General features: G+C 39.4%; 1 protein-coding gene across 1 annotated transcript in view; it reads right to left on the minus strand.

The window, feature by feature from the left end:
• The window catches only part of LOC127057265 (potassium voltage-gated channel subfamily KQT member 1-like), an 816,867-nt gene that overhangs the window by 693,313 nt on the left and 97,340 nt on the right, over positions 1 to 26,214 (minus strand). The window contains 7 exon segments of the mRNA XM_050966175.1: positions 2,641 to 2,751; positions 3,881 to 3,945; positions 5,895 to 5,957; positions 6,811 to 6,906; positions 8,747 to 8,857; positions 16,305 to 16,445; positions 22,615 to 22,711. Of these exon segments, the coding sequence (XP_050822132.1) occupies positions 2,641 to 2,751; positions 3,881 to 3,945; positions 5,895 to 5,957; positions 6,811 to 6,906; positions 8,747 to 8,857; positions 16,305 to 16,445; positions 22,615 to 22,711 (684 nt within the window).

Consider the following 26,214-nt stretch of genomic DNA (forward strand, 5'->3'; position numbering starts at 1 on the left):
AATCTCCTCCTTAGTCATCTCTTTTCCAAGCTGAACAGACACAAATGTATGAAAACTGTTCCATATCCCTTAATCATTTGTATTGCCCTTTCCTGTACTTTTTCCAATTCTAATGTATTTTTTAAGATGGGGTGATCAGACCTGCATGCAGTATTCAAGGTGTGGGTGTACCATGGACTTATATAATGGCATTACATTTTCTGTTTTAGTATCTATCACTTTCCTGATGGTTGCTAACATTCTCTTAACTTTTTTGATTGCTGCTACACATTGAGCAGATCTTTTCAGAGAAATACCCACAGTAATCCCAAGATCTCTTTCTTGAGTGGTAACATCTCATTTAGACCCCATCATTTTCTATGTATAGTTTGGAATATGTTTTCAAATGTGCATTCCCTTGAATTTCATCTGCCATTTTGTTGCCCAGTCACCAAGTTTTGTGAGATCCCTTCATAACTTGGCAGTCAACTTTGGAGTTCTCTCTCTTGAGTAATTTTGTATCATCTGCAAACTTTGCCACCTCACTGTTTACCTCCTTTTCCAGATCATTTATGAATATGAACAGCATAGTCCCAGTACAGATTCTTGGGGGACCCCACAATTTACCTCTCCATTGTGAAAACTGACCAGTTTGCTTGTTCAAACGGTGAACATTTAAGGAATATTCTTTAAATGAACAAGGCAGAGGAATGGACAAGGACTTAAGGTTCTTTTCTTTCTCTAACTGCTATCATACTAAGGAACAAATAAAACTTTATTACCAATCACACTTTTTTCTCTTTTGCCTGTCATTGTCTGACTATTACTGCAGTAGTTATATATCTAAGATGAAGCAAAATCTTCAAGTGAGAATACATGCAAGACAAGTTTTATAGCCATTAAGAACAAATGAGAATGTCGTGAGTAAATTGTAAAAATAATACTCTAAGTTACAACTAATAGAAAAATGTAGTAGAGAGGATAATCAATGTATGAATTATTGATGTTTCTTTACATTAGGAGTCAATTCAAAACAATAAGAAAAATTAAAATATACATGAATGCAACCTTTAACCAATACATTAGTTTTCATCTGCTTTTGGATGCACCCCATGGATAGGAATAGCAACTAATTTTAAATGTAATTGCTTAATTGGTATATTTTTTAGAAGTAGCCAAAGATAGAGATTTTAATCGTATTCTTTTACAGTAACCTCTAAGTAGTAGCCTCTCACTCTAGGTATACTGTATAAATAGCTCATCAAGAGGGTCCTCAGAGAAAGAAACCAGAATATCATGTGCTTACACTTTTCTTAACTGATTTATTTTTGCTACTCAACAGCCTAGTGGACTATACAACCTACTATACCACTTGACCTTCATTCCTGTGGTCTATGAAATCAAAACTTAAAAAAAAAATCACCACCTTATTACACTGTGTTCAGCAGCAACAGGTACATAGCATGTGCTCTGAGAACAAATACATTACAAAAGCAAACCATCACACCACAAAATCATGGAGAAAAAAGCTGTCAAATCCTGTGACAGTCCAAATGCTACATAAGAAAATCCATTTAAGTACAGAGATGCTAGACAAGTTTATTGGAGGCTTCTTGTATCCCATGTCAAATGGCAGAAGCCACGAGGTTCTTCTAAGTTACCCAAAACAAATATTTTATTTGCTGTACTTGGCCAGATTATTTTTGGATCCTTCATTTAGCCTGGCAGGTATTTGCAGGCTTCCAAAAGGGCAAGATAGGAGCATGAAGTCTACTTCCTCAGTTAGAGGCTTTGCTGCTCCAGGATTTGTACAGAGAGGGAGGTTTTTCCCATAAGACAAAGGGAGGTAGTTTACAGATAGAAAAATCGGTTTTAAGAGGAGCCCTCGAAGTTTTTACACTGATACTATTTTATATGCACATTTATGTAGTGACGTCCATCATTAAAAGTCTCAAAGGACTGTACAAACACAAGAATCTCTTCACTTAAGACTGAAATCCAGCCATTTCCAGGGTGAAATGCTGCAACTGTTTACAACACAGTACTTCAATACAGGAAGTGATGAAAAATACTGTCTCCAATTCAAACTATCGTATCCACCTAGGTATAAAATATGTATATGCCAACCCATCATTGTCATATCTGCATGTCATGCTAGCATATAAGAGAAGAAAAACAAGTCTCACTTTCTCCCTTCCCAGTTGGTAGGAACTTGATTAAGTTGACAGGATATATGTGTGTGTTGATAACATACTGGGGGAAAGTGAGGCTCATAGGATGAACTTTGCATTTAGTTCTCGTTGTGGAGTGAGATCTGCGCCAGAAATTTTAAAAGGCAGAACTAAACTGGCATTTTGGATTTTATGTACAGTTTGTTAAACAAAAAGGCAACTCCTTTGGGTCTTTGATAGTCACAATATATGTTAATTTATCTCTAATTTTACTATGTTGTGCCCACACTTCTTTGTCATTTAATGGTCCCTGTTTTCAGATAACTTGCTTCATAAACTATTTTAAAATTGCGTACACAAGGAATGTACCCCTTTGCCAGTTCAATTCTTTTAACAGTGTCTGTTTAAAAGATTTGCAGCCCTAAACATAAATAAAAGTAAATTACCTCCAGGTTCATCAAGGTAAAAAGCCATGTCTTTTTTGTCTTCTCTTTCATCAATGTGATCGTAAGTAATTTGTGGAATGGATAAGGCAGTCTCTCCAGGATTTATTATTGGTGTCACGCCATTATCACGCCCAGGTTTTCCTTTTCTTTTGTATCTTCTAGACTGTAGCAATGGAAGTCGTATAATAGCAAAGATATGAATGGCATACAGAGAAAAGAGCAACACACTTGATGTTTACTGTATAGTAAATTTGAATTTGATACTACAACCATTAAGTTAAGTAAAAAGTATAGATGAAATTCAGAGCCATGGCCAACAGCAAATTCTAAGCCATGGCGAAAGCCCTTGGCCAAGGTTGTCAAAACTGACACATTCTGGATGCCCAACTTTAAAACACCTTAAAGAAACCAAACTTCTTGTGAGCAGGCAGTCAATACTCTCTGAAAAGAAGGTCTCTAATTTTTCTCAAATCAGATGCCCCAAACTTGAGTATAAAACTAAGGCCCCAAAATTATGTGTTGTGACTATTTAACAGTTGCACAGGCATCAAGGCCTTTTAGAAAGATAGAACAGAGGACTAAGAGTAGAAAAATGCAAGATCTAATGGCTAGATTTCTTCAATAGTCTGAGAAAATTCAGAATTGCTGTATTTTCTCCCCAGAGCATACTGGTGCAGCTAGAGATTTCCCCATTTTCCCATTTTCCCTGTCTGTGAATAAGTAAATTAATTAAAAATTAAATTAATATCAAATTTTGACATTATATGATGTGCCAGGCACAGTGCTAAAATGGAATCTAATACTATAATTCAAAATGTGTAAAAATGGAAGTCAATTATTAGAGATAAAGCTTTGGGCAAAACATTGTAAACTTTAATAACAGGCTTCACCTTGTGGGAAATCCTGTTAGGAAAGAAAGGGGTTGTGTTCCTATTGATTTCTTTTAGTTTAAGTGCTAAAGCGAAGTAGCAAGGTTAATGTGTGCAATTAAGCATGCTTATTCTATCAAGTTAGTGAAATTCAGCATAGGTGTAAGAGGCCATAAATAAAAGGAATGAAACCAAACAGTGTGTTTATAAGAACACTTGACTAGAGTGGAATAATCAGAAATAAAACTGATTAATAAAGCACAGACTCAGCTCAGTCATATGTACAGAGGCCCCGCCATTGTTTTTAAAACAAGGAGAACAGAAATGGAAAATTTACACAGTTTGTTCTAGTTTGAGAACAACAGTTAGTGAAGTGACTTTGTACTGTGTAATGTACTGTTAAAAGAGTTTAAACAACATCAAAGACTTTGGAGTGACTTTTTATAAATTATGTGACCTCTAAACTGGATGTTTCAGCAGCTAGAAGAGAATTTGATAGAGAAATTACAACCTGAGCAAGCATAACTGCAAAACTGGCCAAGAGACATGACACAGATTGGCCCCTGGAAAGCTTCTCATGGAGAAAAGCTGCTGACCAGAGCAAACAGCTGGAGTTCAATGCAGGTCTTAAAATGGCTGTACCAACAGCTATGGCCTAACTTGTCTTTACACAAGCTGGTGTGACAAGCTGTAAGGCAAAAAGAGACTGGAAAATTCCTGGCCCAATTGCAAGATCTCAAAAGCTGATGTCTCGTTCCCTGACTAATTTATGTTGGAAATTTCAATTCTTTGGTAAAAGTATGGGTCACTATTTAGTTGGTCCATGTCAGCACCTCTAAGAAGAGGCACTAAATTGAACCACCCAGCAGAAATGAAACAATCTGTCTCCTTCAGTACATTGCTTCCCGAAAGCCAAAGGACCACTAAAGGGAGAAGACGGACATCATAGGCTGGACACCTGGGAGTCTGCCTGGTGATATCAAGTGCCTATATTGGATAGGCACCTCTAACTGTCTCTTTCTATTTTCCAGCAATTTGGCTTGCTAGGGAACTGAGAAAAGTCTATAGCTGTTTCTGTCCTCCTTTCCACCTTTGCATGTAGTGTCAGCTCCTGCTGCGACCAATAACTGAGCAGAAAGCTGATGGCTGGGCAAAGATCTGGTGATAAGTAACACACATACTGTATCCTGGCTGACAACACAAATCAGTCAGTTGACCACTTCCCGAAATAGTGTACCTAATTAGTAAGGATGTGTACATGCTTGTGCTTTAAAGATTGTCATGAAGTGACAGTGTGTGTCTGAGAAGAGCCAGCTCTTCTCATCACGGTCAAATTCACCCCCTGCCAAGGGCCTGTACAATGCCAATAACCACTTTAATCCTCAGCATAAGGGCCAGGGTAGGTTTAAGTGATACAGAGATATCTTTGCTGGCCCTTTTCACAAGGGTGAGTTTCACCCATTAATGAACAATGCCAGAATCTGTAATTATGGGATTAAATTATAGCAAGGGAAATTCAGGTCTAACAGTGCACTTGAAAAAAATAGAAAAATAAAAGAGGCAGTGTGATCCAGAGGGAAAGGCACTGGCCTGGGAGTCAAAGGACCAGAGTTATTTTTCTTAGCCGTGCCATTAGCTTGTTGTATGAGATTATACACGCACAGAGCAATGCCATGCCTTGTGCTACTCCTGCCCACTTCTGTCTGAATTGTCTGTTCAGATTATATGCTCCTCAAGGCAGGGCCTGTCTCTTACTATGCATTTGCACAGCGCCTCTATCTGCTACTATAATGAAAATAATAAAATACATTTGGAAACAACAGAGGCATGCACTGAAATTCAGCCTTATTTCAGCCAAACTGGGATATTTGCCTAACACGCTTTTCAAAGGTCCTGTATAGAGATAAGCACTTTAAACCAATTAATTTAGATATTACAAGCCAAATTGAGAGCACAGGCCCTGCTGCTCCACTGCCTTTCCCTTTTCCAGTCATATATAACTGTTCAGTTGAGTGTAAAATGGATATAAGATGCTACCAGCTCATATAAGATAGCAATGTATGCTTAGTTGAACAGTTATAAATATTTACATAAGAGACAAGATAATGGAGATTCAGGCCCATAGAAACCAATGGATACATTCAAAACAGACATATCTGTCCATCAAGTTTGCCTTAAGGACGATTAAGTTGATCTTGACACAATGTAAGGAAATAGATTCCATATCCCATTACAGGTCTCTTCCAACCCAAATGTTTCTACAAATTCCCTGCAAATTCTATACCTCTTTTACTTATATTCTGGTTGTTAACCCAACTAAATTAAAACCAAGATGAAAATAAGTATGGCAAGTTCCTTTTAACCTGTTTTCTCAGACTAGGGCTAGATGGCGCTGGTGTTTTGTTTGTACTTTGAGCAGGCGATGTAACATAGATCTTCCATGTTGCTGTAGAACTGTATGATTTCTCCGCTGCATAGCACCGCCATAGAGTCTGTAAAGTAAAAACCAAACAATTCTTTCCATGAACAAATGGGCATTGTGTTCTGAAGGAAAGGTAACTATCACCCTGCCAAAAATAAACCTACAGTCTGTTCTTTGATTTATACAAATGTGCTGCAGTTGGTTTTCAATGAACCATTATGTGCTGTACAGTATAGCTACATATCAAATAAAATGCAGTCGCTCCCACGAGTAACTGTGCTAACAGGTAACCATCACCAAGAGGTATATGTTCACTTCAGCATGTGGTGTTTTTAAATATGCCGCTTTCAGTAGAAGTTGTGGCCTAATCTACTACACATGCAGATGAAAATCTGCCCCATAAGAAGAAATACTCTTAGAACATTAAGAAATGCTCCAGCTTTACTTTTTTATGCACTGTGCCACATTTTAGTAATTTTGTTCTCAGTTGACAATCTCTTTACACTATATGAAATGTAACATTGGAGCATTTTCCAAAGTTGGGTGTACGTATCCATACATACAGAACCAATTATTTAAGACATACACAGTACTAATGGGAATACTACAAGGTAGATAATAATTACATGAAAATTAAAAATAAATAACAAAGTTGCTTCTTTAATTCAACAAGTGTCTGCACTTGGCCAGTGTCTTTCACCTGAGAATCTCAAAGCCCTTTAAAACATTAAACTTCACAACAAGCCTGTGGGATAGGTAATTATCCTCATGCCACAGATCAGTAAACTGAGGCAAAATGATTTAGGGTTTAAAAGCCAATCAGCAGCAGAGTTGGACTAGACCCTAGAAGTCATAACTCCCTAGTCCTGTGTCCACTAAACTATACTCCTCCATCTACTCTGTTTTATTATTCAAGCATTTACCTGAATTAGAGAAGCTGCAGCTGGGATTTGCCTGTTGAAATGCTTCTGACGTTGCTTCTGTTGTACCTTCAAGGCAAAACCAGAACCCAGAATCCCCTAAAAATAAACCAAATACTGGTAAGTCTCTGGTGAAACTTTTTTAAACCAAAATTTAAAGCATGAAATAAAAAAACAACTCCTCCTTTTATATTAATGAGAGAATTTCACCTAAGCTTAATTACAGTCATGGAGTATCTTAACTCTTAACATTTCCATGAGGACCAAATGTATTTATCCAGTGATTAAATACAGTGTATTTGAGGTATTCTGGGCATCACATGAGTTCACTAACTCTTTTACACAAATCAAGAAATATTCTGTCCCCAAAAAGACTTACAACAACCATACATTCACAGCTAGAATTTATGGGGAACATTATTCAACACAGTAGCTGTAGCCACTTTCACTACATTCTACAAGCAATTGGTACATGATGGTGAGAGAAAAACAACTGAAATCCAGATGTATTTTACGCTTACTATTTCCTTCCCCCGCAAATAAACAACTCTTTTCACTTGTCACCTGTGGAAGAACTCAAAGAAACATACATACAATTTTATTGAGTGCAACATTTCTTTTATAATGGGTCTATATTAGGGCAATAAATTATTACAGAGCTATAGCTGTATCCAGTTTCAATTTCTCAGAGGTTACACTAGTTTTTAGTAATGTGGGTTCATACCCTCTGAATTCTGCTTTGAACAAACCTGCACTGAAACTCAGTTAGAACAGTCAAGTATCACCTGGTTTTGACAAAGCTGTAGCCCAGTTTTGCTCAAACTATTAACAAACCTTTAGTAAATACAGTGGAATTGGGCTGAGTTGAGTTTCCATCTAGAGAAGGAACAGCGTGTGTCTTCAGGCTTCAGACTGAAAGCTGCTCATCATTCTTGTTGCCTGACACTCCTTCTACCCGTTGCTATGTTATGTGTAATGCTAAGTCATTTTAAGGATTTTATTTTCAAACTTCAGCAAAAAAGTCTTCTAGCTTAATTTTTTTTTTAGTTAGTTTGTCCTTACATTCATTCATGTTCAATTTGGAGAGCCCAGGAAAAAAAAAAAAAAAAAAAAAAAGCCTAGCAATGGTGCTTTGCAGCAGACCCGAGTGAGATTCCCAGGTTGCCGAGGTTGTCGCCTCTCAATCTCTCAGTTTTTTAAATCATAAATGACATGAAGTTAAGGAGATCTGGGCTCTATTCCCAGTTTTGCCACTGACCTGCCGGTTGGTCTTGGGCAAATCAATTCACCTAACTGTACCTTAGTATCCCCATGAGGATAATGAATCTTATCTCCTTTATAAAGGGCTTTGAGATCTATGGATGAAAAGGGCTATAGAAAAGCAAGGTATTGTTATATATTTCATTCCCAATATCTACGGAATGTAAATGGCCATCATCACCACATTATCTGAGCTAGAGTTGACAATTTTGGTTGGATGTATTCCTGGAGTTTCCAGCACAAGACATAATCTTTAATTAAAACATTAATCTTTAATTCCTGGAGACTCCAAAACAATCCTGAAGGGTTAGCAACCTTAATCTGAGTGCCTGACAATTTTTAATGTATTTTTCCTTGTGACACTCCCATGAGGTAGCAATTATTACACCCATTTTACAGAGTGGGAACTGAGGCACAGAAAAGTGACTTGCCCCAGGTCACACAGGAAGTCTATGGCAGAGCAGGAAACGGAACCTGGGTTTCCCAAGTCCTAGGCTAAAGCTCACAAAAATTGGATCGTCCTTCCTTTCATGATGAATATTACAAGCTAAAAGGTGCAATAAACTAATTGGTATATTCTGAGACAAAATAAAAAAAATTTCTTAACAATGGCATTGATTAACAAGTATTTGTATTATTTACACATAGGATTAAATAACTACTTTGAATTCCCACTCACCGCTGGAAGAGCAAAGAAAGATATAGCAAATACTGAGAAACAGGAGGCTATTGTCTTCCCAATCCATGTCTGTGGTACTTTGTCTCCATAACCAATTGTTGTGACTGTTACCTGCACCATAAACAAAGAAAATATTCACTGTAAAGTTATAAAGTTATTTCAGGAAGTGATGTGAAAGCAGCACAACGTAAGACAATTCATTTGGCATAAACACTATAGGCCTGTGCCTAAAGCTCCAGCTCCTGAAATCATTTGCTTATGTTAGAATCTCAATCTGAATAGCCAGGAGAGGGTGAGTAACCCCATTCATCTCTTTGGGGCACTGCACTGGAGGGCTCCATCACCACCCCAGCACAGGACTTGTAGCAGGAAGCGAGGAGTATAATAATTTCAGCACACCCATCCAAATAGATACACCAGCAGACAGAATATAAGTACAAGGGGACCCATCCTGTTGCATCTGGCCTGTCTGAGAGAGGAGGCCCTTGCCGCCACCACTCAGAGTGGGATGCAGGGCCAGGAGGGGAGGGACATGGCACTCATATCAAGGTATGCCTAACACACCATATGTCAGGGCTGGGTTTTGGACAGGCAGCCTGGTGGCTAGAGCCAGTCAGACACTAGAAAGTGGAGTTGTGAGTTGATCCAGGGTTGGGAACCAAGGGCCAGAGTCAAGAGTCAGTGCTGGGACCTAAAAGCCAGGGGTCAGGAACTGGAAGCCAGAATCAAGAGACAAAGCCAAGTCAAGAACTGGGTATCAGAGCCAGGAGGTAAAGTTCAGGTCAGGAATAGAGTGAAAAAGCAGAGTCTGTAACAGCAGCTAACTAGGATTCTGCGAAGTTGTAGAGACAAACTTCCTCCCAAGGCTCAAACAGTATGTCTGCACCCATCAGGAATGTCTGGTCAATTTGGCTCTCCCTGGCCAGCACACCCATCTTTGGGCCCCTGAGACTCATGGTGTGGTAAGCGTTTCCACTGTCAGGGGTGTTAGGTGGTGGTGTGGAGGCAGCCACTTCCCAGGGAATCTGCAGACCCAGGTTGTATATGTGCTGAATCTTTCATCATATTGCCATAATTGGCCCTGCCCACTACCCTGTTTCAACAATGCAAAGATGGTTTACTTCTTCTCAAAATTAAAACCTCTAGCCATTGACTACAGAGTATTTTTCATTCTGTCTGATACAAATAATTTTAACAGCTACATCTATAAAGAGTTATTAGGTTTCAGGACACAGCCCCAAACCTATCCTCCACTCCTTCCATTTTGCCACCAATAATACCAGAAACATGACCAAAATAGGTTGATGAATTCACATTCACCTAACCATTCACAATGGGAACAAAGGAGGCTATGGGAATGAGGGTTGACCAGAGGATGACAATTCCATTTTGTGGCAACTTTCAAGATTTCAGAATTTGTTTTTGTTTCTCCTTGGACAAAATCTTTCAAAAAATAAAATTCTGAAAAGAAGAGAAAGAGTCTGTTCAGCCTCATGGTTAGCGTGTTGGCCTGGGACATGGAAGAACCAGGCTCCACTCCCTCCTCTGCTCCAAATCAGAGCAGAATTTTTCATCCCGTATCACACCAAAACAGGCAGAGCAGGGGCTTGAACCTGGCTCTTCCACTGAGCTACAGAGTCAGTCTTTGATCTCTGTGCTCACTCCGACTGAAAAAACCTTCCTACCAAAAGTTTCATGGAAACAAATGCATCTCCACAAAACCTTCTGGCTTCAACAAAATAACATATTTCACTAAAATTTCATTTTGGTAAACATTTTTTTAATGGCTCTCATGAGAAAACGACCATTTAGGGCACAGTCACTGCTATCTGCAGTTGTTGCATCCAGTTAGATACTATAAATAATAATAATAATGCATATTTCTTATAAAGTGCTGTTCATCAGAATCTCAAAGCACTTCACAATCATTAATCTATAGTTTTTAAGGTTTTCCTGAAGTGCCTATAAACAGTTGGAGAGATTATGCTTCCTTCAGAGCAGTGGTTTCCAGACTTGTTCCGCTGCTTGTGCACGGAAAGCCCCTGGTGGGCCGGGCCAGTTTGTTTAACGGCCACATCCGCAGGTCAATGGGAGCTGCTGGAAGCGACGAACAGTATGTCCCTCGGCCCGCACTGCTTCTAGCAGCCCCCATTGGCCTGGAGCAGCGAACCGCGGCCACTGGGAGCTGCGATCAGCCGAACATGTGGATGCAGCAGGTAAACCAACCGGCCCGGCCCACCAGGGGCTTTCTCTGCACAAGTGGCGGATCATGTTTGGGAACCACTGCTTCACAGCAATATCTCAGGGAAGCACTGTAATGAGCTAGGAAGGAGGATTTTTTTAAAAAAGGGTCGAAAATACAATTGAACTAAGACTTTCAAGCCTGAAAACTAGACTCACATTTAGTCTATAGACTCTTGGCTCCTCATTCTGAACAAAATGCCAGTTGTTTAGCAAACTCAATATTTTAGCATCTTTATTTCCCGGCAACTTTCAGCTGTATGCTCACCTCAGCAAAGACCGCATCTTCCCATGAGTCAGTACAGCCCCTAGCATAACAGGGCCCTAATAATGATTAGGGCTATTGCTTCCTACCCCAAAACAAAGAAATAATAATGATAATCAGCAACACCACATGTTAATTTTCAAAACGATCAGATCTGGGGAGCAGAGGAAATTAAAGCAATAATTCCTTAATGACCATTCAGATTTTCGGTGCACCCAGATAATCCTTTAATGTCTTGCTTTTTCTTCTCCCCTGTATTTTCTTATGAAAGGTTCCTTGTTTTTCTGCGTTCTCCAGCACTCAGAAATTAAAAACTAACTGTCATAAGGCTGAACTACTCTAACATTACTGTGGGAGACAGCATGAAAAGCCATAACCACAGAAAAAGGAAGAGATGCTTTTCCATCCCTGCAGCAGACATTTGGCGGACAGATTTCTGCAGGTGTCTGGACATGTCTCAGGAGGTTTCTCCATTGCCACTTTAAGAGGATTCTTTCTTGCTAATCTAGTTAATACTTGTAAGTATGCAGAATGGATTATAGATAATGTAAATTCTCCAGCTTTCTTAATCCTGTCCAGAATTATTTTGAACAAATTTCTAGTAGATGCTAGTGAACCACTCAGCATACATTTAATAATTAGCTATTGAAAAAATAAGCCTGTTGCCAAAACCAGATTCACTACATCACATGTCCATTCATATCTTCTGCACATGCTCTCGCTAACTTAGCCTCTGATCCTACAAACACATACACATGCATAGCTTCAAGAGTAGTTTCACTGATAGCAATAAGACTATTCACACGCTTAAAGCTCTTTCAAGATCAGGGCTTTAGGACCAAACATTAAAAATAAAGGGACATTGCCCTGGCTGGGACATGGGTACTTGATATTGGAGATTTGGTGAAATAGCTCAAAAACTGGTATTACAAATAGAGTATCCTGATGTAAACAATCAATTATTTGACTCAAATTCTACAGGACATAAATTAGCCCTGTTCTCATCAAAAGACACTAAGGTGGGGTCTCAAGAGATAGGAATGGAAATGAGATGTCAACAACTTCTGCCCCAAAAGAGGATTCAAAAATAACTTAAAACAAGCAGGATTAATAATTTTGCCAGACTGATAATCCCTTAGGAAATGTCTTTCCATATATGTTAACAAGGTAATAGTGCTGAAAATGGTTCACATAAGAAGCTACAAGTCTTCAATAGAACTCTGCAATTAAAGCTGCCATGCCTGTCAAAAGCAGATGAAACAGCCTTGCATTCAGCTAAAGCGCATGAATCTAGTTAACATTTGGTTCCAAATTCCTTGTATTTTTGTTTTATTTTCCTTTTTCCTCATGTTTAAACCCTTTAGGACCTTTGTATCAAATTCAGCAAGCTTGCACTTTCTACAGTAGGCAAAATATCACACATAATAGACTCTGCGGTTTTAGCAGATACACAAAAAAACTTTCAAAAGCTGCTACCAAGATTTTTTTAAATCTTGGATTAGTTTTGAAAAGCAAAAGTGAAATCAAATTTCACTCTCTAATAACTCCACATCTGTGTTTTTGTGTTATAGGAGGTTCTAAAAGAAAAAGAAACTAAGTGATTCACTTTCCCCTGTGTCACTGGTCCCAGCTGTGAGCTGCATCTGCACCGTGACTCACTAATGCTGCAGAGGCCTACACGTCTGGAAAGCTTAAACAATTTAAACAGTGTTCTTCCTTCATGTGCCTCACACAGATAAAGACAAAGCTGATTTTATCTACCCATTACACAACTCAAGTAGAATTTTACAGAAAAATCCCTGAGCACTTTGTGCAATACATAAACACTTTAAAATTAGGTTGAATTCTAAATGTTCCTATCTTAAACAATGGAAAGCGTTTAAAGCAAGCACCAATTAGCCTACATTTTGAACTTATTCATTTCTGTTGAAAATTCTCCCAGTTTTCTTTTATTAACATATAATCAAGAATATTTGCAAAAATGCTCATGTGAAGATATCTTAACTGTTTTAAGCCCTGATTCTGCAGCCTTTACTGTGTCAGGCCTGCAGCATCTAGCCCTTAGATTCCAAAATAGTTTCTCATGTTGGAAAATTGGATTTAATTCTTTAAGCATGTTCCTGCCAGCAGCTAAAAGAGAAAGATATTTTTGTGTTTACTTCTCACAGAAGGTGTTTATATACCACAGTGACGGGAAACCTGATTAAACCATAGCTAAATACTACAAAATTCACAAGAACACAGATCGACATCCTTTACCAATTACGTTGAACAGTCATCCCAGTTTATTAAAGAGAGAGATGCACACACATACACACGTTGCCACTAACCTCTTTGGACCACTGGGGGAATTTACAAGTTTCCCAGGAGATGAGCTGAACTAATGCTAGATCTGGTGGGAGCCCTAATGTTGAGACTCCCACAGCTAGACCCTCTTCTAATACCATTTTGATTACATTTACTTTTCATCATATTTAGCTGAAATGGTGGCAAAAACTAGCTGAGCAGCCATGTCCCCACTGTTTTGAAAACTAATTTAACTGAACTGGTGGTAGAACAAGTAGAAATTGATTACTGTTAAAGTTTCCTCAACATAGGCATAGCTTTTTGTGATGTAAGTCTAAAAAGGCACAGGTTTGTTTAGCCTTTACTCTTTTGGTTTTTATTCCATATTTTTTCAGCAATGTGTTCTTGGGGAAAGTTTGTTCCTAAGCTTAGAGCTTGTTTTATGCCCAGATGCACAAAGGTTTAAGTTCCTTCTAAACTTTTTATCATGTATGACTATAGAGGGGTTTAACAAATGATTGACTTTGTGGGCCACTGGTTTCCCTGCCAGACTATTTAGTTCTGTCCGGTCATTTCAGGGTGGGGCTTTTTTTGGTCAGGCTTTTTCATTTTTTTAGATCAATTTATTGGATGTGTTGTGTATCCTATAAATTAGTTTAAAACATGATAACCAAATCACTGGAATTAAAGGTTTACAACATTTTTTAACTGAGCCTTTAAAATAAGGGTAAGCCAAACTTATATAAAAAAATAATTTTAAGTAAAGGTTTATATGTCACCCTTCTAACATAAATATTATAAAAGTTTATGTATTAGGACTTTCAAGGTCCTTTTTTTTTCCATCCCACAAACTCTTACCAGTCTTTATTTAAAGGATTATTTAGATGCAGGTAAAATATTACTTTGTTACTTAAGGAAGTTTTCCATCTTTTCTTTACAAAGACTTGAACTGCTTATCCCTTTGGTCTTGGATTAAGCCAGCCTAAATTTTTTCTCTCTCTCTCTCACACACACACACACACAAACGTATATCAAAGCCAGCAAAAGGTTTCATAAGTGCAAAACCCACCCACATAAGCAAGAGAAAACCTTCTGTAGCATGCCTTAGCACTCATCCATCATATTCAGTAGTCTTACAGACATGCTGCACATCTCTGCTATGAACTCACATATGAAGAAATAGTATGAAATATACAACATTCCCTTATTAGCACTACAACAAATACAGCAAATGTAACATCTGTTAGATATATGCACTGTATACTTGTCAATGGGTAGTATGAGGTAGGAATTAAGGTTTTGATTTACACCGCGGTTTGAGATGAAGGGAGAATAGGCAGTTAAGGGATGTGTAAGGGCTGAATGGGCAAGCGGGGGAGTACTGTGGATATTTGGGAGCTAGTGGCTCTAAGTCTGCCCCCAATAATATCTCCTCATCATAATATCCTCCGGGTATGTCATTTCCCTCCCTATCACCAGACCTGATTTGTCAACTTCCTCTGCTTTGTCACACTGACACTCCCAGGTCATAAGCCACATGAGATTTGCCAGTGTGGAAAGATGCCTCAGGAGCACAGGTGGTGTATCACAGGGTATGTCTTCACTACTGGCTGGATCAGTGGGCAGCGATCGATCCAGTGGGGATCGATTTACTGCGTCGATCCCCGAGCGCTCTCCCGTCGACTCCTGTACTCCAGCTTGACGAGAGGTGCAGGCAAAGTCGATGGGGAAGCAGCAGCAGTCAACTCACCACAGTGAAGACACCATGGTGAGTAGATTTCAGTACGTCAACTTCAGCTACGTTATTCACATAGCGTAACTTAGATCGAAGTTGCGTAACTTAGATCGATCACCCCCCAGTGTAGACCAGGCCAGACTCAGACTGCTGGTGAGCAGAGGAAAGACATTTCCCAGAGATGTGTCACTAATGTGATGAATATGGCTAAAGGAGCATCACCAATACCTGTTCCAATACCACCTCACCAATACCTCTTCTCTCTCTTCACTCCCCACATAACCACGTATTTCCTTCTCCACCCAGCTCGGTATTCACACCCCTATACAACTCCCATAACCTCCAGCCCCAAACCTTCTTCTCTAGTTCACCATGACTCCTGACTGAGCCCTGCTGGTGAATCTGGGAAGCACTATCAGACATTCAAAACAGCTGATGGATCTGGAGGGCTCTGTCAACTACTTTCAATGGAACTATTTAATGTTATCACAACTTCCTATATTCCATGTTTTAAAATACGCAGTTTGCATTGTAGTACACATGACTGACATCCACATGCATGCTTTGGGGGCTTTCAGTACAGTGGCATAGCTAGAGGCATCTGAATAATGGAATATCCTGGCCTAAATTTCTCAGAGGGCACATTCTTACAATAATGTTTCTTTTTAGAAAAATCACTGAAAATTAAATTGGGCTCAAAAGAGCATGTAAAATTTCAAGATTAATTTCTCACTCTTTAAAATAAGGATTTCATTCCTACTTTAAGTACAAAATGCAATGCAAACTTTACCATGGAGTCACTACTTTGCCTTCATAATATACTTCAGTACTGACATATTTTAGTTCTATTAAGTCTACTTTTAAGAAAAAGTAAAATTTCCCTTTTAGACTGCCATTTACAAATCGAAGGCCTGATTTTGAAAATCAATAAATCCTTACTCCAGAAAAAAAAAATCCCTATTAACGTCAATGGTCTATCTTGCATGAGAGTGGACAAAGACTAGGCACACACTTTGGTACAGATGACTTACCACACCCCACCACAGGGCATCAGCATAGCTGGAGAAACCTGTTCTTCCATCTTCATCCACTGCATCCTTCTCAGCAAGATAGACAAAATAGGATGAGAAGATCAGTCCCAAGAATCCAATGTACAGAGTGGTTATGAGTTCCTATCACAAAAGAAAGGAAACAGTATGTAAGGCTTAAGTTATGTACTTTCCAGTTTGAAACCAATAACTTTGTTTGATTTTACATACTAGCATATTTTTCTGAAAGGCACTATCATGGCAATGCTATGCGACGGCAATGTTAAAAAGACACAATCAGCATGTTTAGAATGCAAAATGTGCTTCCATAAAAAATAGATGAATCAGTGAATAGATTTTTATTTGCTTCAAGACTAAGTCATTCAAGGCCAAATGGTCCCTGACAATAGATTTGGAGAGAAAAAAATAGACATAAGACTTTGCAATGTCATTGGCCAACTCTGATGATATGCCTTTTAAAACTGAAGGTAAATCCTACCATACACTCTTAGAGTATGTGATTTATTTACAGTAAATTTGTTTCTTCTTCACATCCCCCAGCATATTAACAGATATGGGGAGCACATCATCACCATTCATTTCTGTGCATGGCCTGTTCATCCATTCATGTCCCTGCATACTATGTCCCACCATTTACTCTGTAGTTGGCATCTATGCCTGCCTTACCTTGGTTGCATTTGTATTAGTCTCTTTAACATCCTATCATGTCTATGTTTTATAGTGTCCCCACCATTGTAATCTTTTTTCTATTGCAGCCAATCCTGTACCCTGATTTCTTGTCCTACTCTCCTTCTAACTTGATTTATCTTAAGTCATGACTCTTTACATCTGCCATCTTCCAAAGAACCCATCACTACTGCCTCCAGCCTTCTGATGTCTGTTTCATTTAATGCACCTGCTTCTAGACCATAGAGCAGAACAATTATTTGATAAATTTTCACTTTGGTACCAAATGTAATGTTTTTATTAGTCCATAATTTCATCAACTGTGAAGCACCTGTTGCGAAAGCAATTCTCCTTTAAACCTCATCTTTGACATAACCATCAGCATTGATCAAGCTGCTTACATAAATATAATATTTGACTTGTTCTATAGTTTGGATTTACAACTATATCATCATCTTGCTATTAATTGTATCTTGGAAAAGGGACAATGGCTAAAATACGTTAAGTAGTCTAATGAAATCTACATTATAAAATACTCAAAACTTTCCTTGAATACTGTGTTTATAACTGCAATGTCATATCATTATAGACTTAGACATACACAAATCACCTAGGAGTAACCAACTTGAAGGAAATTAAACTAATTTAAGTTATCCACAAGCACATATATAATGCTTAGCTCTAAATATATTTTTCAGACTATTGATTCACCAACATGAGGATTTTCCAAGGATGCACATAATTGCCTTCCACCTAAAACTTTTTTTAGTGAACGTTTTAAAAGGGATCTGAGACTTTATTCACATTTACTTTGTGTTGCCTGAGAGACTGGGGGTTAATTCCTGTTTTGCCTTTTGCAATACTTTTTATTTAAGCTTTGACACCTGCAGGAAGACTGAATAGTAACATTTACTACGTGCCTCATCTGTATCTTTTCCCAATTCTTTATTGTTTTCTTCTAGTCACCATTCTGAACTCCAGAGAATTCTTCTCCTTTATTTTGTGTCCCAAATATTGCAAGAATGTTTTTTTAAAAATAAAACACCAGTCTAACAAAGAACCCCTCTATTTAAAATAGATGTTTCTCTCCCACCATTCTTCTGTCACATCTTACACTAGCATCCAAAGCTAAATGTCAGGGAGAAGAGTTCCTGGAATATCTGAGTTTTATTACCTTACCCTGTAATTTCTTTCAGCTCCCTTCATTTTTTCATTACAGCATCTCTCTGGTGGAAATGGTGAAGCCTTGGAACGTTCCCTGAGACAACTGCTACTTGTAGCATCAGGAGTCAAGACTCTACATACCTGTCCACTGAAACTTCACTGAGATAATCCAGATTCAGTGTACTTAATCAACCTTTGCACAAAACAAAGTGGAGTCCCTTCTCAATACATTTTCAAGTAAACCATTAGTTCTGATTGTTCCCTCTCTAGTTTCAGTTTTTAGTAGCATCCAGTTTCACCTGTAGGTCCTTTTCTCAGCTCTAGTTGCCTGATTCATTTAAAGCTGAATCTTCACTAGTTCGTTGTTCCATTGTGGTAAGCCTCTTCTCCACCAACTCTGCTGCCTCTTTTTGTACAGCAGTTAATACACTTGGTATGTCTGATCTTATTGCTTTGAATTCTGTTAAGAGTTCCTTTTATATTTGCAGGTAGCATTGTTTTCTCTTGGTTTTGGCAGCTTTCTGTGCTATCTTGTCCAAGTTCTTCCTCTTTCAGCAGCGATCATCCATTCATTATACTAAGATATTGTTTAGTTTGTAGGCGTGGGTTACTCTAGCTATGAACAAACTAGGCAGCTTCCCAGGACAGCAGATTTGGCCCAGCTGCCCCTCTATCATGATGGAGGGGTGTTCTGGCCAAATCTGAGTGGCACTGTGACCCCATGCACCAGGTTGCAATTCCAGGAGATGATATCACTTCCCACTGAATGAAGGTACCGTATTAGTGCCACTAAAGCTGTCTGGGTCTTGCTTCAAACCAAAGCCCAACTACAAAACATCCTAGCTATTGGTAGATGTCACAAGTCACTGGAACACAGAATCTACCACTTTCTCACTGATTTTGCCTTACAATGGAGGTCAGAGACCAGACAATAGTTGGAGAGATTTTCTATGTGAAGCATTGACTTTAAAAATCAGGCAGACCAATATGATTTTTAGTGGAGTTAGGCAAGATCTCAGGCTCTCACTGTGACAGAAATGTCACCAGAACTTCTGAGGCTATTTCAGCATCAGCATCTCTAAACCGTAGCCCTATTCATCAAAGCCTGAACCCTTGTCAAAACTTAGTCTGGATGCAAACATCACTTCCTCTGATCATCTCTACTGGCCACTCTGAATACATACATATATGTTTAAAAACAAATATTGCAATAGCAAGTGTGTATATATAAATATTAAAAAATAATTGTTCCAGCAGCCCTATACTAAGAAGATATGGGTAAAATAAGCATGAGCGCCAGGTTTGTATAATTTTTGGTGGTGCCCAGAACAGGTCCAAGCAGAACCATCCCATACATAGGACGGACCGGGGCAAGTGCTCCGGACCCCAGGCTTTGGGGGGCCCCACTATTCAGGGGCACATGGGGTCCTGAGCAGCCTGCAGGGTTAGCGAGGGGCCTAGTGCCAGCAGCAGGGGGGAACCCAACCCTAGTCCACCCTGCTCTGCTCCACTGACTCCCATCATCGCCTGGGGGAGGGAGTGGAAGCTCAAAAGAGCTGGGGGGAGGCTTGGGGGAAGGGGTGGGAAGAGTCAGGATTGGGGCAGAGCAGGGGCGGGAAGAGGCAAGGCAGGACGGAGAGAGGTGAGGTGGGCTGGGGCCGTGTCACTTGCTGCTGCTGGTGCCAGGCCCCCTGCTAACCTGCCAGGCCATCCTGGACCCCACATCCCCCTGGATGGGATGGATCTGAAACTATAAGCCCAAACATTGGTGGAGTCAGGCACCATCACATTCCTGAATATTGGTGGCGAACAGGCACCATGGGCCCATATAACTCATCACCTATGAAGATAGGATATAAAGATTTCAATGAAAGTGAACTAAAGTACATATAAAGAAACAGGATTTGATGGCTTGCATTAATATAGCATCTAACATCTGAAGTTCCCTGAATGTTTTGCAGAAATCAAGGCCCAGATTATTATCTTTATTTTATAGCTGAAGTAACAGACAGAAGTTAAATAACTTGCCCAATATAAGGAAGTCAAAAGAAGAGCCAGATACACAACTCAAGAGTACAGGTCTTGCAGTCCTTGCACTTACCACACAGCAAAGCTTACTCTCGTGCTTTTGATTAGGACAGATAACATACTGAGATGCTATTCATCAGGGTCACAAACAAAATTTCTTTTCCTTTTCTAGTGGGGGTTATATGCAAAGAAAGCCAAAATCACACTTGCACATAGGGTAACATGATAGATCCATACTGAGGGGCTTAAGTCAATACGTTATTTTAAACCTGGACACATTTTTAATTATGACAAATTATCCCAAATAATAATACTCAGAATCATCAATTAGCCTTCTATTAGAAACATTATGGCAGCTCACAAACCAAGATGAGGGATAACTGAACCTCTGAGATTAGAGACTCATAAACTGGAGCTCGATAAGTTAACTCAATAGTTTTTCAGCGAGCAGCATGATTTTTTCCAAGTTTTTCCATCATCATATGTGATATTGACTGATGTTCTGTTGCCTTTGGCAAGAAACACTAGTATAAGCTCAACCCGCTGAAAATAGCTGAGTGCCCTGGCCAAATCGGGTTTCAGTGAGCTAATACAGCTATATGTAAAACTAAGACACACATAGTTCAATCTTTAGTAAGTTTTTCTGGGCACAGACAGATCCAAGCGAATCTATTTTCCATGGGACCCAATAATGTACTTTTTTGCACTTTTCAGGGATTTAGGATCCTACTTTATATTGAAAAAGTACCAAATTCATCAACAACAAAAACAAATAAAAGTCTGCTTTGTACGCTGTCTGCAAAGAAAAAGAAACTGAGACCCTTTTTTCTTTAAAACGCAAAGTTCTATTGCAGACTGGAGGGGAATCAAAGTTCTGTTTTCCCTTCTGTTCACTGCAGTTTCAACTACACTTATCCAATGTCAATAAAGAATATTTTTGATTTTGAACTGCTCATGTGTCAGTGGATGATCTCCTTGGTCAAGCATGCAGATATGAAGACTGTTTATAGATCATCATAATCGCTTCTCTGGAGTAATAGAACTTCAAATTCATTTGGTTCACAGGCTTATCTTCTCCATGGTATTTTTTTATTTGCCCCCAGAAAACCCCCACAGTAAGCCTCATGAATGCAAAGAAAATACGTTAGGAGTCTAGTCCAGTATTATATGGATAGCCATGCAGTGTAGAGATAAACAATGAAGCTTACACTGACATGGGCCATTAAAATTACTCCTGTCATATAGGAATGAAGTGGATTTGTGTTGAGGGATTTTTGCTGTTTGTTTTGGGACTTTTTTTTTAAACAGGAATTCAGTGTTTTTTAATGGAGTTCAGCCTGTTGGAGCTGAAGTTACCTGCGGTACAGCAGAAATGTTAATAGCACAAGAATAACTATACGATAGATTTTCAGTGTTTTGCTTTAAGCAGCTCCCAGTCATCTGTAACATAACGATCTGCTGAAGTAAATGCAGGTGGCCCCTGTGATGGAAGTTCATAGTTGTTTACACTAATTGGAGAACAGATTTATATGAAGGAGTGTGAAGGAAGGACTGTCATAGGAGGAGAAATAACTGGCTATAAAGTTGAAGAAATCTATAGTGTGGAACAAGCCATTACAATATGACAGGATGAGTAAGAAAGGATGACAATAATATTATGTTCATATGGTTAACCTCAAGCACCCATTTTCACCAAAAACTGTTCAAAAGTGACCCTTAAAAAAGGGCCCTTCAATCATTCATTTGCCAAAGTCTGTGCAAAAGTCTATGCGAAAAATGATTACTTAAGCTTAAGCACTTCTGAACAGGAGAGGTAATGGTAAAATGTAAAAGTTTTAACAAAAACAGGCTGCTATTTATAGAAATATGTACCTCTATTTCACAGCTTATATCCTTAGATAAAATAGTGTTTCCTACATGTTATAATACTATAGTTAATATTTTTATTTATAGCACAAATTAGAAACCCCAATATTTAAGTAACTAAATAAAAAGGAATGGTTAAAATGGTTGATGTGTTTACTTAAAATGTTTTCACTGGTTTTTGTTTTTTTGCCAAAATAACATGAATTAGAAGACATTTCCTGCAAATACAGCTGACAGCATTTTTATATGCAAGACAAACCATGTAACTGTGTTTAATAAATTATGCTTGAATAGTTCCATCAAACTTCACAGAGAACCATTATTCGTAGCTATAATGCTAATTTCCAGAAAATACCACTGCTGGTGCCCACTAGCCACCAAATTGAAAGAAACATTCAGCCTAATTGTGTTCCTGTTTCAAAAGTAAGAAGAAACATGATTGTCTTTGAAAGTGATTCATTCTATCTTGCAGCAATCATTGTTCATTTTAAACCAGATCATGATTTGAAGTCAAAGAGCTGAATAAGCTTCATAGGCCATGTGTTAGGAACTTTAAAATATCCAGTACCTGACGATGTATGAAAACAACTGATCCTAAGAGTCTCCAAGTGCCACCCTGCCGATCTACATGAAGCATGCGAAGTATCTGGAGAAACCGGATTCCCCTGAAAGAAAAATGTGAAATGAAATCCAAAACTTAAATATCTGTACAAACTATTTTTCAGTTTGCACACAACCTTCAGGATGCATTTATATACTGTAATTTAAAAAACCCACAATAACAGGTGCATGATCATCCTTCAGGATGCTGAGCAACTTCTCTTCCCAGAGATGTGTCTGGGAATTAAAGCTATTCGGTACCTTGTGTGTGTGGACCCATAAATTTCAATACTATATACTACTCTGTATTTAAGTGTATCAATATACCAAATAGTTAAATAAATTGTAAAAGTATTTGTTCATACTCTTAAGCACATTACATTTTTACTTATTTGTGACTCTCTAATGTTTGCTTTCTGAGAACTTTCAATACCAAAACTTTACTAGCATGAACACTTGCGAAAAGTAAACTTTTAACCCCTATATTTTCCAAAAGCAAAACCTGAATAGAACATTCAACTGTAAAAGTCACAATTCTCACTTTTTTGCATGCTTTTAGTTACATAAATCATTCAATCAGTGAGTAGAGACAATACTATGCAACTTAAATAACCAACCAGAACATGAATTTTGAATTGGGCACTTTTGCAACTCAAGGAGGGTTGCCAGGTGTTGAAAAGGGATCCTCCCCAGCTCGGTGCAAATGTGCGAGCGATGGAGTGAGTGGGGTGGGGCCTCGGAGAAGGAGAGGTGCAAGAGTGTTTGGTTTTGTGTGATTAGAAAGTTGGCAACCCTGTGCTGAAGAAATGTATGAATAATTTAAATAAATAATTCAAATTAAAATATTTCTCATTAGTTAGGTTTGGTTTGTTTTCATCGTGATCTCTTTATATCTTTCCTACACACACTCTTAGCCATTGCTTATAGCAACTACTGTATTGAAATCCTATCACTGAATCTAAGTAGCCAGAGAAGGAAAGGAATCATCTGGTCTATCCATCTGGTACTGCAAGATTGTCTTTCAAGTTTACTTTCTAGTGACCTGTCCAAATCCACAGTCTAATAGGTCTCATCACTAGAGTATTTTTTTTTTAATTCAGCCATTTTTTTCTTCTTTTTATCATCCCATTAGAGTTATGCTCTCTTGTGCCACATTAAAAGGCAGGAACCTCAAGAGGTTTCTCCACCATGATGTCCTGCAATCCTTATTGCTCCTGAAAGACAGGTTCTGCATTTGCCTTTAGAAAATCTAATCTCTCTGTAGTGGGATGGTCACCCCGCTTGTGCCTGGAAAGGCTTGAAATCAGCCCTGGGAGAAGGCTGAGACTGTGAGAGGGATGCTGCTAGGAAAGCATCAAGCCTCAACTGATTGAGGAAACAGCCACAGCTGCAGCCACACCCCAATCAGGCCACAGTTGGCCCTATAAAAGGCTAGTGAGCCAGGAGCTGGCAGAGATTCTCTCTAACTTTGAGAGGGAGGGACTTGGCTGCAGAGAGCTGAGAGAAGGTCCCAGGAGTGGAGCAGGGCTGGGAGAAGGCCAAGGGAGCTGGGACGCTCCAGCCTGGAAACTGCCCAGGCTGCGGCCTAGTGGAAAGCCAGTTAGGTACTGCAGTGGCAGAGGCAGCAGGTCCAACCCCCCCTTGCCTATGATGAGTGGCTTTTACACTGCAGTCTGCCCCAGTGAGAGGGGGCTAGATGGTGACTGGCAGTAGCCCATGACTGAGGCAAGGTAGGGATAGAGGGATAGACAAGAGCACTGGATCCTGGGAGGGACATGGGGGTCAGCGGCAGTAGGACAGCAGAGGGTACTCCAGAGGCTAGAAACGCTAATTCCCTGAGATGACTAGCAGGAGATGCTGCAGGGATGAGTCCCACTCTGTTACACTCTCCTTCATTTAAAGTTTGCTTTTTCTAAGCTTCCCCAGAAGAAAAAAATAAAAATTACTAGAGCCTTGTACTTTTTGACCCCACATGCAATACTAAGCACTGTACCATGACACTGTGAAGCCTGAATGGCAGCATATAAAAATGGCATTTCATTATTCTTTGATAGGCTATTGATTCTACACAGTTATATTACATTTTAGAAATTTAACTACAAACATGTATTTTTTTGAAATAAGGCCTCAAAGAGGAGAATTCTCATAATATGTGGTATGCCAACACTGGCTAGTTCACACAGCTCCCCCATGGGGGAAAAGGAGAGGACAGATGTTCCCCTAGGTTTCTTTAATTTAACAGTTGACAGCAAGTAGACATTATGACATTTCTTGGTTTAGCTGTCTTTAATATATCTAAGTTGTTTGCCACCATGGCATCCAACCGCTGATATGGACATTATGGGCACTTGATCAAAGGCATATTACCAAAATTGATGTTTGTGGAGTATCAGAGATAGGCATAGCTGAGGCATGCAAATGCACAAGCTTTCCACAAAGGTTGAAGTGATGTTGGTAGAAAAGGTGACTGTTTTAATGATCTATACAAAAGTCTGAAGATATCAGACTGCAGACTATCGAAGTGCTACAAACTTTGTGGGTGTAGTGGATTCTGCATTGGTTCCAGACTTGCCAATTTCCACCGGGGCAGAAGCGGCCTTTCATCTTTGATGGGTCAGGAACTTGCACCCTTTTGTGTCAGACAACAGCCTAACCAGGGTGATCCATACTTCTGTATCTTCCATCACTGGCCTGGTCTACACTATGCGTTTAAACCGATTTTAATAGCGTTAAACTGATTTAACCCTGAACCTGTCCACACAACGAGGCCCTTTATATCGATATAAAGGGCTCTTAAAACCAGTTTCTGTACTGCTCCCCGACGAGAGGAGTAGCGATGAAATCGGTATTACCATATCGGATTAGGGTTAGTGTGGCTGCAAATAGACGGTATTGGCCTCCGGGCGGTATCCCACAGTGCACCATTGTGACTGCTCTGGAAAGCAATCTGAACTCGGATGCACTGGCCAGGTAGACAGGAAAAGCCCCGTGAACTTTTGAATTTCATTTCCTGTTTCCCCAGCGTGGAGTTCTGATCAGCACGGGTGGCGATGCAGTCCCAAATCCAAAAAGAGCTCCAGCATGGGCCGTACGGGAGATACTGGATCTGATCACTGTATGGGGGGACAAATCTGTTCTATCACAGCTCCGTTACAGAAGACGAAATGCCAAAGCATTTGAAAAAAATCTCCAGGCTATGATACAGAGCCCACAGCACAGTCTGTGTGACAAGCGTAACGGAAAGCCAAAGAATCAAATGGACGCTCATGGAGGAAGGGAGGGGGGACTGAGGACTCCAGCTATCCCACAGTCCCCGAAAAATATTTGCATTCTTGGCTGAGCTCCCAATGCCTGTAGGGTCAAACACATTGTCTGGGGTGGTTCAAGGTATATCTTGTCAATTTACACCCCCCGTGATAGAAAAGGGAAAAAAATCGTCTCTTGACTTTTTTCAGTGTCACCATGTCTACTGCATGCTGCTGGTAGACGCGGTGCCGCAGCACTGAACAATAGCATCCTCTCCCCTCCCCTCCCCGGTGGCAGACAGTACAGTGCAGAAGGACTGGTA

This window comes from Gopherus flavomarginatus, chromosome 1 (assembly GCF_025201925.1).
Source record: "Gopherus flavomarginatus isolate rGopFla2 chromosome 1, rGopFla2.mat.asm, whole genome shotgun sequence".
NCBI classification, from domain to species: domain Eukaryota; kingdom Metazoa; phylum Chordata; order Testudines; family Testudinidae; genus Gopherus; species Gopherus flavomarginatus.